The sequence below is a fragment of the Bubalus kerabau genome, chromosome 13 (assembly GCF_029407905.1).
Source record: "Bubalus kerabau isolate K-KA32 ecotype Philippines breed swamp buffalo chromosome 13, PCC_UOA_SB_1v2, whole genome shotgun sequence".
Lineage (NCBI taxonomy): Eukaryota > Metazoa > Chordata > Mammalia > Artiodactyla > Bovidae > Bubalus > Bubalus kerabau.
In genome coordinates, this window is record NC_073636.1 from 52,638,692 (window position 1) to 52,656,081 (window position 17,390).

The 17,390-nt window shown below is 45.1% G+C and overlaps 1 protein-coding gene across 8 annotated transcripts in view; it reads right to left on the bottom strand.

The window, feature by feature from the left end:
* PTPRA (protein tyrosine phosphatase receptor type A) overlaps positions 1 to 17,390 on the bottom strand; it is a 172,791-nt gene that overhangs the window by 1,483 nt on the left and 153,918 nt on the right. For all 8 annotated transcript variants that reach the window (XM_055544336.1, XM_055544333.1, XM_055544335.1 and 5 more), the window contains 10 exons: positions 16,114 to 16,211; positions 14,697 to 14,816; positions 13,713 to 13,879; positions 13,087 to 13,222; positions 12,264 to 12,413; positions 10,758 to 10,851; positions 10,362 to 10,438; positions 9,741 to 9,875; positions 1,682 to 1,807; positions 1,447 to 1,598 (listed from right to left, as the gene is read on the bottom strand). In XM_055544336.1, the coding sequence (XP_055400311.1) occupies positions 1,447 to 1,598; positions 1,682 to 1,807; positions 9,741 to 9,875; positions 10,362 to 10,438; positions 10,758 to 10,851; positions 12,264 to 12,413; positions 13,087 to 13,222; positions 13,713 to 13,879; positions 14,697 to 14,816; positions 16,114 to 16,211 (1,255 nt within the window). The remainder of the gene's footprint in view (positions 1 to 1,446; positions 1,599 to 1,681; positions 1,808 to 9,740; positions 9,876 to 10,361; positions 10,439 to 10,757; positions 10,852 to 12,263; positions 12,414 to 13,086; positions 13,223 to 13,712; positions 13,880 to 14,696; positions 14,817 to 16,113; positions 16,212 to 17,390) is intronic.

Below are 17,390 nucleotides of genomic sequence, written 5' to 3' on the forward strand. Positions count from 1 at the left end.
GAGAGGGTGACCAAGGGAGAGAGGAGCATGGGACACTGAAAAGTGTGGGCAAGGAAGTGTTTTTCGAAGTCAAGGAATCCTTTTAATTTGTCAATCCAATGGGCTAAAAGCCATGTTTTCATCTCCATTTCTCATATTGCTAATAAGAATTAGCATCTTTTCATGTTTACTGTCAAATGGTATCAGCTGATATACTTTGCCACTTTTTCTTATAAACGTTTTTTTGAATGATTTATTTTTGTATGTGTAATAAATTAGCACAGTTCAAATTTCAAAAGGTTCAAAACATATAAAGTCTCCTTCCTACACCATTTCTCCATCCTTTCAGTTTCCTCCTGGGAAACAACCAATGTCATCAAGTCCTTGTGTGTCCTTCCAAAGATAATTTATGCATATACCACACATATTTTTTCTGTCTCCCTCTGCTTTCCTCACTAAACAATAAATCTAGAGGACTATTCCAAACCAGTATGTAAACAGATTCTAATTAATTTTCTGAAGCTCTGTAGTATAAGATGTATCAGAGCTTATGGAACCAGTCCCTTATTAATATGTTCAGATTATTTACCATCTTTAAAAAAAATTTTTTTTTTGGCTGTTCAGTGTGGCATGTGGGATCTTAGTTCCCTGACAAGGGAATGAACATGTGTCCCCTGCATTGAAGCATGGAGTCTTAACAACTGGACTAATAGGGAAGTCCCTACCATCTTTTACTATTATAAACAGTGCTTCAATTCTTGTAGTTACAATTTCATTGTGGCCATCTGAAGAACATTTACTGGGTCATTTCTAGAAGTTCCTTTGCTCATTATTCTATCTTCAGAACAAATTTGCAGAAATTTTAAATATATACTTTCTTCCCCTTTAAGAGAGATTCCCTTCTCCCAATTATAAAAGCAATACAAACATATGGTAAAATTTTATTTCTAAAATGCAGTCTCAAACAATGTGCCCCAAACTAAATCCACTCCCTCCCCCATGAGTTCTCATACTATCTTTCTTCTGTCAGTGACACCAGCAACTATAGCCAGCCTAGGACACCCCTCTTTCACAACTATGTCTTATTCATTTTTCTTCAAACTGTTCTCTAAATCGTTGCCCTTTTCTCTTTTCCTGTGTTTCTTAAGGAGGCAGGCCTTCCCATGTTGCCCAGCTGGTCTTCCCTACTGTCGGTCTCCCCTTTGTTCCCCTTCCCCAGCACTATTCCCTGCCCAGCATCTTAGCTTAGGGACTGTTGTTCCCTAGCACTGGAAGTGTCGAGTTCAAACTCCAAGATCTTCTCATCATCTGGGCCTGTCCTAGTCATCAAACTTGATTGCCATGTCTCACCAACATCCCACTCTTGCCTGGCTTTCATCAGAGTCTGACAGAGGCTCCCATCTCGCCCCTCTGCCTGCCTTTTGTGTCTTTTTCCTCTCTTCCGCCTGAGGGCTGGGGTGGGCGTACCTGCAGTGCACGGTGATGGGGTGGTTCCCTGACTGTTGCTGCTGCTTCTGCACGGCTGCAATGATGCTGATCATGCCCTTTCCATCACTGGGGATGCCCACTTCAGGCCAGCCATGGAAGTGGAACTGCCGGATCTGCCGGCTCTTGTTCTCCTTGGGAGGGAGGAAGGAGGATCAGAGAGGTAGGTGCGACCCTGCTTTCCCTATGGGAGGAGCCCACCCACCAGGCATCTTACCCTGGTGTTGGTGACCAGGAGGTCTCTGACGGTATAGCTCTCACATTCTTCCTCCTTCTTCAGCTCCACTGTGATGTCTCCATATGACACCAGTCCATCAGAGGGCCAGTACTGGGCACACTTCTCCTGGGGGACAAATGGGAGAGGTGAGAGGCTCAGAATACCACGTGTGGTAAAAGCAGGGCTGCTCTATGAGCAGACTGCTCCTCTCAATACAGTCCTTTTTACACCAACACACTTCTTCCCCAAGGTATCAAAAACTCAGCGTCATTCTATTACTTACCATCACTGTAATTAACTTCTGATCCTCAGCAGAACATCCATATTTAACAACTTAAGTCTACCAATCACTTAAGAGATAATCACTTAACCTTTTACTGTTACTTATTTATAGTCTAATTTGCAACACCGACAGATTTATGAAGACTTCTGACCGTCAGCTCATAGCTGCATCTAACGTTTAATGGCAGGGTGGAGGAAGAGGAGGAGTGAATGTCTTTGTTCCGATTTCTTCTCCCCCCGACCCCCTTGGGGTGGCTGCCACATTTGTAGTTGCTTATATACGTCAGATTGCTAACCCAGAAAAAAGCACCAGCTATGGAGCTTCAGAGCCCGGTCCACAGTGTGCTTTCATCCCTCTCCTCTCCAACTCTCTGCAGTGGCACCTTACAATCGCTAGCTCTTGTGTTTCCATTCTTGTTAGCACGAGCTGGTTTACTGCGTTGTCTCTGCTTGCACCTGGCTCAGTTCCTTCTACAGCACCTTGCACACTGCCTGCATCTAGTAGGTTCTCAGTATCAGGGCTTCCCAGGTGGCGCTAGTGGTAAAGAACACGCCTGCAATGCAGGAGATGTAATGAGACACGGGTTAGATCCCTGGGTTGGGAAGAGGCCTTGGAGGAGGGCTGGCAATCCACTCCAGTATTCTTGCATGGAGACTCCTATGGACAGAGGAGCCTAGGGGGCTACAGACCATAGAGTTGAAAAGAGCTGGACATGACTGAAGTAACTTAGTATGTAAGCAGTAAGTATCTGGTAAATGACTTTTAATGTCTATAGAACAAGCCAGGGTATAAATACATAAACAAAATAACAGTTATGCTGTCCTTTTTTTAGAGCATTTTAGGGGATATCCTAGATCCTTCACTGTTGACAATTTAAAGATACTCAGCCATAAATATACTCTATGCTTTATGTTCACTAGGAAAGATCTGGGAAAATTAATACAAAAATAAAAATCACCAATAATTTCTCAGTCCAAATAAAATCAATATTAAAAGTCCAATTTAATGACTTTAAAAAATATTTATTTGGCTGCACTGGGTCTTAGTTGCGGCACAAGAGATCTTTATTTGCAGCATGTGGGATCCAGTTCCCTGACCAGGCCCCCTGCATTGGGAGCTCAGAGTCTTAGCCACTGGACCACCAGGGAAGTCCCTTAATGACTTGCTTTTCATATGTGTGATCATTCATTACCCCCTTTATACATGACCCTTAGCTCATTTTAAAACACAGGATTATTAAAGTGGTGGATCAAGGAAATGCCATACAGCAGTGCTTTTCAATATGTGACTAGGAGCCCTGGGGATACCCTGAGAGTCAGAGCTCTGGACCCTCTCTTCAACAGAACAGTTTTAGAAAAGTCAAACCTAATTTAAGTTTTTGAAAAACCAAAACCCTTAATTAAGGCTCACCTTAAATGAGACTATGCTGGTTTTCAGGGATTCATGGGCAGAATGAGTTTTGCTATCACAGTTCCTTCCCAACACTACCTTTATACAGTTTATCAGTCAGAACTAAAGACTGGGCTTTAAAACCATTAGAAACACTAAGATACAAAGGGCTTGACAGTAACAGACTATAGGAGCCAGAATCACACTATGACAAGAATAAATTATTAAGGTTCCATACTAAACAGCCTTCAGATATTTTAGATCTTCTTAGTTTAGGCAAAGAGGCGTAACAGAGAGGAAAAGGGGCAGCCTGGAAGGAGGACTCCCAGGGATGTACCACTGAACCATCAAGAGTCCCCTCTTCAGGGAGTTCCTTGGTAATCCAGCAGATAGAATTCCATGCTCCCACTGCAGGGGTCACAGGTTTGATCCTTGGTTGGGGAACTAAGATTCCGCTATCTTTGTGGCATGGCCAAAAAAAAAAAAAAAAAAAAAAAGAGTCCCCTCTTCAAACTATGGACAAAGAGTTGGTCAACAGTGAAAGCATGTAGCCAGAGCAGGCTGACTAATGGGGACAATCTGCCATGATTATCTGTGGCAGGCTCGAAAAATCAGATTAGTGCTATTGTAGGGTGAATGTCAAGGTGACACAGCTACTCCAGGGAAGCAGGTATGGTGTGCTGAGAAAAAACAAGCACACTTCTGGGGATAGGATTTAAGGAATGATATGAGATAAAGAGAAGGCACATAAGGTGATTTTAGATGTTGGACCAATGGCAGGAAATGATCCTACTCAGCCAGGTGAAGGCTTACTGAATTTAGCTTCTGTGTGGGCTCCACAACAGAAACAGAAGAATCAGGTGGGGCTTAAATGGGACTTGACTCCCATGGTGCCGCTCAAGGGTGTGGGGAGACGTATGGCAAAAAGAGCTGTAAGAGAATCCAGAGCAGGGGCCAGCAGTGCCAGTACCCACTGTTTCCCAAGGCAAAATGCCTTGGTGTCCTGCTGAGAATGGAGACATGAGAGCCGAGTTGGGGAAAGCAAGGCTGACAAATATGGGACCCTGCTCTCAAGGAGTAGAGGCTAAGACTCATCTCAGAACCCAAGCTCCACTTTGCATGTGAGGGCCAAAGGGGATGAGGGAAAATGGCAACTAGGAGACCTAAAAGAAGCAATAGAAACAGAGAGGAAGAAGGACCCAATTCAAGTCTTGGCGTGGATACCTCAGGAAAAGTTTTTAAATTTTGTATGCATGGGTCGATTTTCCCTCAAGATAAGGAAGCTCAAAGAGGATTTTTAAACAAGGAATGATATATTTAATTTATATTTTCAAAAACATGCTGGCCTCCATGTGGAAAAGTGACTAAAAGGGGATGGGAATGGGAGTAGGTGGACTAGCTGCCAGGCTACTTGAGTGATGGAGGAGAGAGATGATTGTCTATATTGGGGTGACAGGAGTTACACTGAAGAGAAGTGAATATAATACTCAGCCTATGTCAAGACTCAGTGACAGACTGGTTGTGAAGAGTAAGAAAAGGATAGGAATAAAGGTAACTCCTAGACTTCTGATATGAGCATCTGGGTGAAACGTGGTACAGTGTACTGAGATGGGTAAGGATGGAATGAACCAGTATGAAGGAAAGGAGGAAACCGAATTTTATTTGGGGCATATGAAGTTTGAGATTCTTAACAGACACCCATGAGAAGATATTACATAGCTATGTGGTCAACAACTGGGAATGCTGGTGGTTTATTTGCTAAGTCATGTCCAACTCTTACAACCCCATGGACTATAGCCCGCCAGGCTGCTCTGTCCATAGGATTTTTTTAGGCAAGAGTACTAGAGTGGGTTGCCATTTCCTTCTCCAGGGGATCTTTCCAATCAAGGGATCGAATCCAAACAACTGGGAAGGTGGGGGGGTAATTAGGCTAGAGACATAGATGTGAGAGTTCCTGGCATATAGATAGTATTTAAAGCCACAGAACTGGATGAGATCCCCAAGGAAGTGAGTCAAAAGGGAACAAAAGTGGGTTAAGGCCTCAGTGTTGGACACTCCAATAATTAGAGGTCATTCAGAGGAGGAGGAAATCACAGAAGAATAGCAAAGGAGCTTCCAGGCCAGTGAGTACAGGAATGACATCATGGAAGTCAAGGGAAAAAAGTGTTCTGAGGAGGGAGTGTGTGTTGGCGTACAAAGGAACTGCTACAAAGGAACCAGAAAGATAAGAAAAGAGAAGTAACTTTTGGATTGTCAAGATGGCAGTCACTGGTGACCTTGACTGAAGTAGTTCCCAGAGGACTCAAGCCTAGAAGGATGAGGAAGCTGAGAAGCTGAAAGACAAAGGTAGATGGATCACCCACATACAAACATTGGCCTCCAAGAACAGAGACAGGAATAGGAACCAAAAAAGGGGCAGCAAGCCAGGTGTTGGAATCATCACTGGATGACAGATTAGAAATGAGGAGTAGGTGTTCAAGTCTAGTAGATGAATGCTTGGAAACTTGCAAACAATGTAATCTAAAATTTACATTGTCAGGTTATGGACTCTAGGTATTGGAATCCCCAAAGAAGTGGAAACAGAGAAGTTTTTCAGTCTTTCTCCTGCTGTCTTTGTTTACCTTCCTTCCACTATATAGCACTAAGTCTCTTGCTATGGTCTAGGGCTGACAACAGTGATGGGGATACAGAGCTCTGTGGGCTGGGGTCTGATGCGATCGTGTTTTATTGTCTCTCTGGAGAAGTAGAATGTGTCCTTGGGTTGAGTTGACCCCATGCAGAAACTGCTAGGACTGCTCTGCTCACTCTGATCATGGTCCAAGCTGCAGCTGATGAGGGAACTCAGGCCTTACCAAACATCTTGGTGGACCATTATAGTTAAAATGATGGAGAAAAATAAAACAGGGAGAAGAGAATTTTTGGTTTTAATTCCTTTGGAATTTTAATATATACAGAATTTACATTTTTGGATCAGATGTTTTCTCTGGGAATTTAAACTGGGGGTGGAGAGTGGTCTTAAAGGAGACACTCTTCACTGTCTCATTTAGACTTATTGTGTTAATATCTCTTGAGAGCTACACCTGACAAGACGAATGGGAAGTGGAACATAAAGTAAAATTTTCTTAGAGGCCAATGAGGCTGGTAAAGAATGTTACTATAACCTGTACTGATCCATTTCAGAAGCTTCTGTTTCACTGGCCCTAAGACAGAGCATAAGGCACAGTGCTAGTAGGCAGAGGGGAATGGGCCGCACCACCTGAGACCAGTGTGTGCATGTCCCCTCTCTCCCCACCTCTACCCGTAAGAAATGTTTCCTGCCTCTCTGCCCTGTACTCTTACTAGGTCTGATGTTGGGGGCCGGCGTGAGGCACTCTGCCCATGGCAAAGGTCATGAGGAAGGAGGCTCGACATACGCAAAGGCGGGATCAAGCCTCAGGAGTCCCCCTGGAAATCCTCGAGCATCTACCCCCATAACCAGAGCCTGCCTACTTTACTACTTTGTGCTCTTACCTACACCTCTGACTTTACGGGGGGCTGTCCCCCACCACCTCTTTCGGAGAAGGAGTTAACCTAGAGCTCCAGTTAATAATAATTCCTGGGTGTGATAGGAATGTTTCAACCTACAAACTCCTCTGAAGGTTCTCTAGCCTACCTGACAGGCTTGTCCGGCCACATGTGATTGCTCACAGCCTCCCAACTGTGAGAGGCACGAGATGCTTTAAACCTTCTAAAAACAGGTTCTTTAGAAAAGTTAAAAAATTATTAGTATAAGTATAATGGGCTGATTAGAAATTGTATTGGTGAAGGGTTTTTCATTTGTTGAGCCAATGTTTACTGCTAAGTCTCCACATCCCCTGCCCTTATACACATTAATGAATATATAGAAGAAATAAGTATTAACCTTTGATATTAATCACGTTAGACCTTAGGCTAAGTAAATTCTTTCCTTAACTAAAACCCACTACACCCTCTCCCTATAGGAGTGTAACTTTATTTGGGTGGCGTCTGTTTTAAGAATAATCACCCCTGGAGAAATAAGTGTCCTGGTTGACTGACCGCTGTCACAAGGAGAGGGTCGTAAATTGTCAGCAGGCCCCCGGCCAGAAGATGATGTAACACCCCTAAGACCTCTGTATATATTTGTATGAAGCACCTGACTTTGATAAAAGTCAGGACTGCTGACCCTGCGTGACTTTTGCATAAAGTCACTTTTGCATACATCTCAGTGTATAAAAGTAGACCATGGAAAATAAACAATTGGGATCAGTTCCTCGAAAGACTGGTCTCCCCATGTCTCTCTCTCACTCTGGTTGAGTCTCCATCTGGAGCGCGGAACCCACCATGCTTACTAATTATGCCTGGGCTTCTAAGATCCAACCGGGGAGGCCTCAGTGTCTCCTCTCCTTCGGGAGAACGGAAGGACGCCTGTGGCCTACGTAAGTGGTGCAAATTTCTTGTCTTGAAGTTTTATTGGTCCCCCGCGTAAACCAAGCTACTCAGCCTCTTTTCTCCACTGAATTTTCCTACTGAGCTATCCTTATTCTATTACTCTTTATATCCTTAATTAACATTTAATTAAGCAGTTGTTCCCTGACCCTCGCCTATGCCATCTCTCCTTCGAATACCCTGGATCAGCTGGGGCTGGACCCCGGCAGTCTGCTTCAAGGATGGAAAAGCCTGAAAAATCTGACTAGACAGAGTCTGAGGTATTCATTGGGCCACTTTTTATTACGGGGCAGTGGACAGAGAATGTGCTTGTCACTCCAGCATTTTCTGCCTACTCTTTGCATCTGACTGCTGCAGATCCAGGGGGCAGAAGTGTGGATGGAACCGCATGTAGGTCCCTATTTGCATGTTCCATCACAGCTTATCAGAGAGGGTCAGGATACTGCACCTCATTCCTGACAATAAAGGAGCTCATCCCCCAACTGGCCTTTATTACGCAGGTGTACACTTCCCCCAAATTTCTCACCTCATCAGTATTGTTATTAATGATAGAGGAAGATCAAAGATCTATTATGTATGTCTGTTGATTAGGTACATGATACAAATCCAGGAAGAGAAATCTTTCAAATTTAAATGATTAAATTTGAAGAAAATCTTGACAAATCAGAACATCAGGTAAGCATATACAAAGCCTGTATCAAGGTTAAAATAAACAAACTGTCCAAGTACAGAATGGAAATGATGTGGTTTGGAACAATTAACATAAAAAATGTGTTTAAATCCCCGCTCCCCAGGCCCAGTTCAGTCCAGCAGCATCCCTGTGGCAGCGACCTCTCTGCTTTTGGCTTGCTAATTTCTAATGTGTCCTTCTAACTGCAGTCAGAGAGATTCTAAAAAACTTACAAATCTGAGACTGTCAAGGGTTCTTAAACTGCTTTACAAAATTCAAACCCTTCACTCTGGCTTAGAAGGACCTTCTCCCCAGGGCCCTTGCTGGCCTCTTCTGCTTGTTCTCTCGATTCTGCCCACTGCTAAGGCATCATGAAGCAACCATTTACTGCACTGTCATCCACAGCAGAGAGAGTGTGAACATAATAAGCACTATGTGAACAAAGACTGGGCCACTCTGTAATACTGGGAGAGGTGGGGTGGGAAGTGGACAGAGAAAGAGCGACCCCTGAGATTGAACGTACTCAGCAGAGGCTTCAAGGTTCTGACTCAGGAATGATGTTTGAGATTTCCTACACTGAATGTGAGCTGGCCTAGGGGCCTCTAAGGTCCCTTCATATTCTGAGTTCACTGACAAGTCTAATTTTTAATTGACTCAGGGCTTTTAAAAAAAGATTTCCTTGTTATTGACTGTTAACTTGTAAGTTTCTTGCTTCTGGAAAAAGAAAAAAAGCATGTGGTATATAAACAGGTCTATAAACAGGTCAGCAAATGTGCTATGGAACTAGCTATTGGATATATATGAAGAAATCATAATATTATTCTCTGTCATCCAATTAAAAAATAAGTTTCTTGTTTTTATTTCTCAAATTCTATTGTTTTCTTTTGGGCAGTCAGCAAAGAGGTGACCCATCTTCCCATCAGTCTTCTGGTTAATTTCTCTGGCTTGGAAGGCTCCTTAAGGGACTTCACACAAGCTCCAATGGAGCTGCAGTCTGACTCTGTATCCCTCATCTTGCTAGCTCTGCTCTGCCCATGGGGGTGGGGTGTAGCGGGTACAAAGCTAGGCTTGAGGAGACTGTATTTAGAAGAGAAGTGAAAGGTTTGGGAATCGAATGGAAACTGAGACCAGTCCTGAGAGGAGCTGACTGTTCAGATACCAAGAGGCTGGGCAATGGCTATTTTATTAAATCAAAGAAAAAACCTCTTAGCTTCCCCCCCTCTCCCTGCCTTGTTGCTTGTCTCCCATAGCCCAGGATCTTTTGAACTCACCTGGCCTCTCTCCTCCAGTTCTGTTAGCATCACGATAGAGCAAGATTTCCACTCCCAAATCATTCGCCAGAAGTCCTCAATTGTGTGGAACAGAGGGCCCTGGCTGGCGATATAGGAGTCCTTCTGCCGGTACCCCTATGAAGGCCAGGTCAATGTGAGATGAGATGTGAGTAAGATGGTTTGATCATGGAGGGGCTAGTAGAGAAGACAGGCCACTGGGCTGGGGAGGGGGCTGCCTAGAGGCAAACAAATCCCAGGCAGAGCTCCTCTTTGGCCAAGGACCAAATTCTGGATGGCACACTGGTTTCCTTGTATGAGGGTGAGGGAAGTGGGGCTGGGGCTATGATGAGCACGAATGGGAAGGCCCAGAGGTTAGTGTTTTTAGCCTTTGGTCTGTGCTGTGAACTTTTCCTTCCAGCTCTTACATTGGTGTTTACCCTCTGTTACCCCACCTTCTACTCTTGGGGTTTCTGACAGACCTAGTGCACAGGAAGGGTATCAGTTCTGCATTTGATGACTGACTCAAAGACCATCCTTTCAAGCAGTGGGAGGGCAGCACTGCAAGGGCCAGATCAATCTCCATGAAGTGTTGGGAGCTCAGGGGACACTGCCACAACTTACATCAATGAAGGATGCGTTCACATAGTCTGTGTTCTCCTCACCCCTCTTAACTGGAATGATCACTCTGTTGAATTCATCTGCAAGAAGGACAGCAGCTTGTGGCTCCCCAGCATCACCTGTCCTCTCCTCCCTCTCTTTTCATCTATCCCCGCCTCTTCTCAGGCTCTGGGCAGATGTAATTCCAGCTCGGTAACAACATGCCTATTCCTAGCCCAGGAGGCAGAAAACTTTGGCCTTCCCGCTCTTTGCAAAAGCCACTGAAGAACTGGGAGTAATAAGAGACAATGTCGTAATTCTTGTCTCGAAGCTGATCATTAACTAGTACAGAAGAAGGCTGAAGGGTTAAAGGAAAGGGGGATGGGAATTAGAGCTTTGGGGTCAGGAGTGGGCTCTTACATGGAATGATCTGTAAAACCCTATTCTTCTTCATGTTGGCTGGAAGGTTTCCGGTCCGCATCTTGTCATTCTGGATTTTGATCGATGTTAATTTCTGAATTGGGAAGGGGAAGGGAAACATTACTGGTTTCAGTAACTGAACTTGACAAGATTATGTCTGTCACTGGACCTGCATCCAGGCCACACTGGTTGCACACTGCTCTTCTCATCAGAGCCCTGACCTCCATTTCCACATGCTCTTATCAGACCATTGTTTTTTCAACTTTAAGATCAGTAAACAAGACAAGAACGTCTGGGAAACACTGCTTTCCTGGGCCCTGTGGACCACTGTGTTATTTCCTTGGACTGGCACTTTATGATCCTGGAGCAAGGAATCTAGTGTGCCCTTCCTCCCTCCCTCCCTGCTGTTCTATTCCCAGAGGCTGTCTTACCTTCTTTAGAAAAACCTTATTAAGATGGATATCTTCCCTTCTCCTGATTTCAAGGTTTCTTCCTGATCTTTGCTACTCAAAGTGTATCCTATAAACCAGAAGCATCAGCCTCATCTTGTCAAATATGCAGAATCTCAGGCCCCAACTCAGAGTTGCTGAATCAGAGCCCTGAGGTAACCTCTTAGTTTCAGGAGTGCTTATGGAAAGTGGTCCTCCCTGTCCCAACCCAGAAATCTCTTGCTTCTGGGAGCGCTTTTATTGCTGAGAGTGTGACACACCCCATAAGTGTGTTTAGAACCATTGTCTATCTGAATATGGCAGGGTCAGCAACCTACGGTCTATGAGCCAAGCTAGTCTACTGATTGTAAATGAGGTTTTATGGAAACACTGCCATGTTCATTTGTTTACATGGTATCTATGGCTGCTTTTGTGTTAAAACATTGCAATGTTAAGTAGTTGTGAATAGACCATATGGCCTGCAAAGCCAAAAATATTTATTCTACAGAAGAAGTTTATTCCTGCTGTACATTGTAATCACCTGGGAGGGGCAGCTGAGGGACTTAAAAAAAAAGCCACTGCCTGTTTTTGTTTCTTCACCCATTCCCTAAATGCAACCCAAGTGATTTCTAACATGCAGGATTGAGAATGACTAGGGTATGAGTCCAGTACTTTTGCCTAGAAAATCCCATGGATGGAGGAGCCTGGTAGGCTGCAGTTCATGGGGTCGCTAGAGTCGGACACGACCGAGCGACTTCACTTTCACTTTTCACTTTCATGCATTGGAGAAGGAAATGGCAACCCACTCCCGTGTTCTTGCCTGGAGAATCCCAGGGATGGGGAAACCTGGTGGGCTGCCATCTATGGGGTCGCAGAGTCGGACACGACTGATGCGACTTAGCAGCAGCAGCAGCAGCAGGGTATGAGTAATGGGCCACAGACACACCTCCCTAACTATCCACATGCCTTGAAAGAGGATTTAACATTTGTTGGTAAACTCAAAAGCAGTCAAACATTCTGTATGCCGCAAGTCACACAGATCCTTCTTTCTGAAAGAGACAGTTCAGCTCCAACTCACCTTAAACTCCTCCTCTAGTCCATTGTTGCTGGTCCCTGGGACTTTGTTATAAATTTTCTGCAGATGTGTTTCTAGAGAGGTGACTTCCAGTTCTGTATCCCCATATAGATAATGCTCCAGAAGGGCTTGGTATATGAAGACGTATTGCATCTGAAATATGGATGATGCAGAGTTCCCAGTTACACACTGGTGGTGCTGGAGCACTCTCTCCCACACTCCTGTTTCACTTCAGTCCACTTCTTTGATCCGAGCACATATAAAATGATTTGCTCTTGTCCAAATTCAAGGAGGCAGGACTCAAAATGCCTGAGTCCTTCTAGGGGTGCTTAAACTTGGGAGGGAGAGTCCTACTCTGATACTCTCCTGGAGAGAAGGACAGATCCAATCCATTCATTCATCCATATCCAGAGCATAGATGGATAGACTGAGGGGCTGTCAAACCCCAGTGACACAGAAAGCCCATGCCAGCCCTCTTCCCAGTGCTGTGCCCTCTGCACCCCATTCCCTAACCACAGAGTTGGTCACACTGCTGCTCCTGGACCTGGCTGAGCTGTGTCACCACTCTGGGGCAATGGCTCTTCCCTCAGGACCTGCTCCATATCCTTAGGGCCTAGTGCAAATGACATCTGCCCACCTTCCTGACTCCCCAAGGGCACACCCTTCTCTGTGCTCCATATTCTTTTACTACATAATTTATAAGGCCCCTTGTCACACTGTATGATGGTCATTTACAATAACCTGGGAGACTCAGTAATCTACGAGGTGGGTAGATGTTTTGGTCCTAATATGCCCCCCACCTTTGTTTCACACACAAACCACTCACGTCTGTTTGCACCATCTGGCAGCGCTGTGCCCGGATCCGGCTCACAAAACCATAAACATCCACTTTCCGTTCTGTATGCATCATATCCAGCATGGCATCAATGACGACAAAGGTACCTGTACGTCCTACACCCGCACTGTGGCCAGAGAGGAGTATTACTGGGATGGCTAGCATGCCTTGGGGGAACACAAATGGAGGGGGAAGCACAGGGTAGAGCTCTTTCTTCAAGCCTTTACATTCTAATTCTGTATGGAGCAGAGCTGGGACTCTCATGGAACCAACAACCCCACTGTATTGTGAACTCCTTACCTCGAGTTATCAGGACCAGGGACACTTAGAATGGTCTGCAGAGTCCACGTACACAAGGCAGCACTCAACTTAGCTTTCTGGCTTCACAGCAGTGGTCCCCTCACCCCCAATCTTGGAGGACTGCCCTTCCCTCTTTCTTCAAGTGCTTTCCACCTAGCACCAAAACTTGAAGAGTCTCTCTGGCTGCTGCTCTGGGGCCTAGGTAATTCATCTGCTCTGTGCCAGCCTCCTTGGCCAGGGCTCCTATGCCTGCCCTGCTCTCAGTGTGAGAACAGAATGTGGTATGAGTGGGGAGCCAAGGGTCAGGCCACACTGACCTGCAGTGTACCACGATGGCCCCTGCATACTGAGGGTTACAGGCCTTCACCTTCTTAAGGAACTTGAGCATGCCAATCGGTGTGAAAGGCACCCCAAAATCTGGCCAGCTGGTAAAGTGGAACTGAGTGATGAGGCGCTGTGGCTTTCTGTTGGTCACGTCGCCCACCTGTGAATTGAAGAGATCTTGCATGTTGGCCCTGATACCCTGGGGTAGGGCAGCACCAGGGGAAGGAGGGTGAGACTGAAGGGGCTAGGGCCAGCTGTAGCTGTCACTGACAATGGGGAGGTGAAGAGTAATAAACTTCTCAAGAAAACAATTATCCTCCAATCAAAAATAAATAAATTTTTAAAAAAATTAGAAAGAAAAGTTTTAACCATGGACAGAGAACCTTCCCAGGAACCCCATGGGGTAGTCAAGGCTGTTACTATTATTTGTTTCTACAGACATGGAATGTGAAACTCAAAAAAGTTAAATGACCTGGTTATGGTCCCAGGATTAGTAAAAGGCAAGGTCAGAACTAAAGTGCAGGTCTCCTAATTCCTGGTAAGCTCTCTTTTCACAGCAGCACACTGCCCTCAGCTGAAGGCAATCTTTGCTCAAGCCTCCAGGGTCACTCTGAAGGGTCAGGAGCAGGGCCCACATCCTTGATGTCAGGAGTCTTTGGGGTAAGAAAGGAGATGAGTCAAGTACCCAGAAGATTACACTACCTCCTGACACACCCAGTTGATACCTAAGATGACCAAACTCCACCTGAGTAATACTTTTTCTCCCAGTCATGAAAATGTTCCTCCCTTGGCTTTGACCAAAACGGGGGGGGGATAAATCCTGAGAGCCTTGATCTCTGATTTCAGAGTCCAAACATACTGCATACTCAGTGACTCCTGACCACCCTGAGTAAGAGGGGGATGACCCAGCCTGTTCTGCCCTCTTAATGGTCAGCAGATCCTAAATGAGAACCAAGAAAAGAGGCAGCAGACAGTACCTGTTGAATGCAGAACTTCCGCACTGTGTAGTCCACCAGCACGGTCACATCCTCTACTGACACACGGATATTCCCGTAAGTCCAGCAGCCTTGGTCTGGCCAGTACTGGGCACACTTACACTGGAAAGGAACAGACATGCATCCCCTTGACTTCAGGCCTCCCACCCCTAGCAGATGCAAAGGGCCCTAAAGGAAAGGACCACAAAAGCCCAGACTGAAATCTTCAGAAAGCCTTCTGGCCTCTTCTCTCACCTCTGTCAGCTGCAGACTTTAACTGTTTCCCTTTTTTTCTTTGGCTGTGCCATGCAGCTTGCAGGATATCAGCTCCCCGACCAGGGACTGAACACAGACCACAGCAGTGAAAGCCCGGAATCCTAATCACTATGCTGGCAAGAAACTCCCTGTTCTTTTTTTAAGTTCTTCAGTTTCCATCCCATTTAGCACAATCTCTTAACTTACACATAGCCCCAGCCATATATTTCCTCATTCTTTCCCAACTCTAGTGTCTCAATTCAGGGCAAATCAGAAGCCATTTTATGTATAAAATCTGGACTTCCACAATATTCCAGGTCATGCTCTAAGGGCAAGTTCACTGATCCCCTGGAAAAAACAAGCTGCTATGAGGAAGTCACTAGGATGGATTGATACAGACTGTAAACTTGCCATGAGAGGCCCAAGGCCTTCTCTAGGGATTAGGCCTTGAACAGCTCCCAAGAGCCACAGGTAGGGACGCAGGAAACGAACTTAAAGTCCAGCTCTAAAGCTAACCCTCCTAAGCTGATCAACACACCCAACAGCCCAGTGTGGGTATTAAGTTGACTCTGGTGCCATCCTGGAGAGAGACAGTCATGAATTGGGATTCCTCTCTGGGGCCTGATCCAGGACTCAGGATTGGTGCTGGCTGTGGTCCAGTGATGGAGCTGACTAGGCATGGACTTAGCAGTCACAGAAAGAAAAGGGCCAGTCAGAAGCTTTGCCTGAAGGATGAGGTCGGGGGTTCACATTTCCTTGGGCCCAAACAGCTCCCTCTGCTGACTAGGGAGGAGGGACAGAAAGAAAACAAAAGCAAGAAACCCAGGGGAGTGAGGGACAAGAGAAGCCAGGGGAGAAAAGCCTCACTGAGGCTTTTCCTTGGCTAATGGTCCAAGTCTTTCTTCTAAGATGTTTTGGATTTAAGGTGAGTTATTTGGTTACCAAACACAGGCCGTGCCCTAGGAATATCCCTCAGATCATCGAAGGCTTCCAGGCCACAGAAAAATGTAGTGGGCACCCTGGCCTGGATTCTGTCTGGATGAATGACTGGCACAGAAGCCAAAAAAGGTGGACACCCTAGGCTCAAACACAGAACACCAAAAAAGCAGTCCCTCTGTTCATCATGCCTGTATCAGAGGCCATTCTATCTAATTTCTCCACTCACCTCCTTTCTCTCCTTCAGATTGGTCACCATGACAATAGTGGCTGTGTTTTGTTCCCAGATCATCCTCCAGAAATCATTCACCGTTTCTTCCTTTGGTCCTACAATAACCAACAGCAAAGATGAGAACACAAAGCAAGAGGAAGAAGGATGCTGGGAAATTAGGAACATTCATTCCTGATTTTTGGAAGCCTGTGCCCACATGTCCCCAGTTAATTATAGAATCCATCTACCCATCCACCCACCTACTAACTGAACATTTCCACCATGTATGTGTCAGGCACTTCAATAGGAAGTAAAGTGAGGGTGTGAAGTTGTCAAAATAAAAAGAGACCCGTACAATGTTTCTCAAGGATACTACAGTTGAGGATCAGGAATCATGACTCCTACTGAATACCAGTGTTAAGGGCGAGATAGTGAGCTATGTGCTTTATATCTCATTTACTCTTCTTACCATGCTGTGAGGTGGGTATCGTTAGTGAAACAGGTTGGGTAAATTGCTTAGGCTGAAATTTAAAATTTACTTCCTATACAGCCTTTCCCAGAAAGCCACTAAAAGGGCATAAATAAAGAAAAAAGTGGGATCTAATATAGGACAGAGACTAACAGAATCCCCAGGGTATTGGAAAAGGGAAGGCTCAGGATAATTACTCTGCTAGAGGCTAAAGGGCAATCAACCCAGAATGGAATGAAAGAAGGTTCTAGAAGGATCCCAAGAGAAAAACTTAAAAAAATTAAACCTCATGTATCTGAGGGTACCAAGAGAAAAATATGTATTTCCAGCAAAGAGTTTGGAGGGGAAAAAAAAAATCAGTGCTAGGTATATACAAAATTAAGTGAATAAGGAAAAAAGGTAATTATTAACACTTGGGAAAGAAGAAAACCAAAAACTGTATCCAAAAAAAAAAAAATCATATACTACTATGTGCTTTAGCTGTGAATAACACTGGCCTAGTAATAAGAATGTAAATAACAAGTATTATCTTCACTCCAAATTATGATTTAACTCCACTGGGAGAATAGGGAAAAGGGACATGTCTGAGTGTGATGTAGTTTGTAAGATTTAATAAGTTATGTAGTAATACAATAGGGCTTCCCAGGTGGCGCTAGTGGTAAAATAACCCGCCTGGCAATGCAGGAGACATAAGAGAGTCCAATCCCTGGGTGGGGAAGATCCCCTGGAGGAGGACACAGCAACTCACTCCAGGATTTTTGCCTGGAGAATCCCATGGACAGAGGAGCCTAGGGGTACAGTCTATGGTGTCGCAAAGAGTCAGATA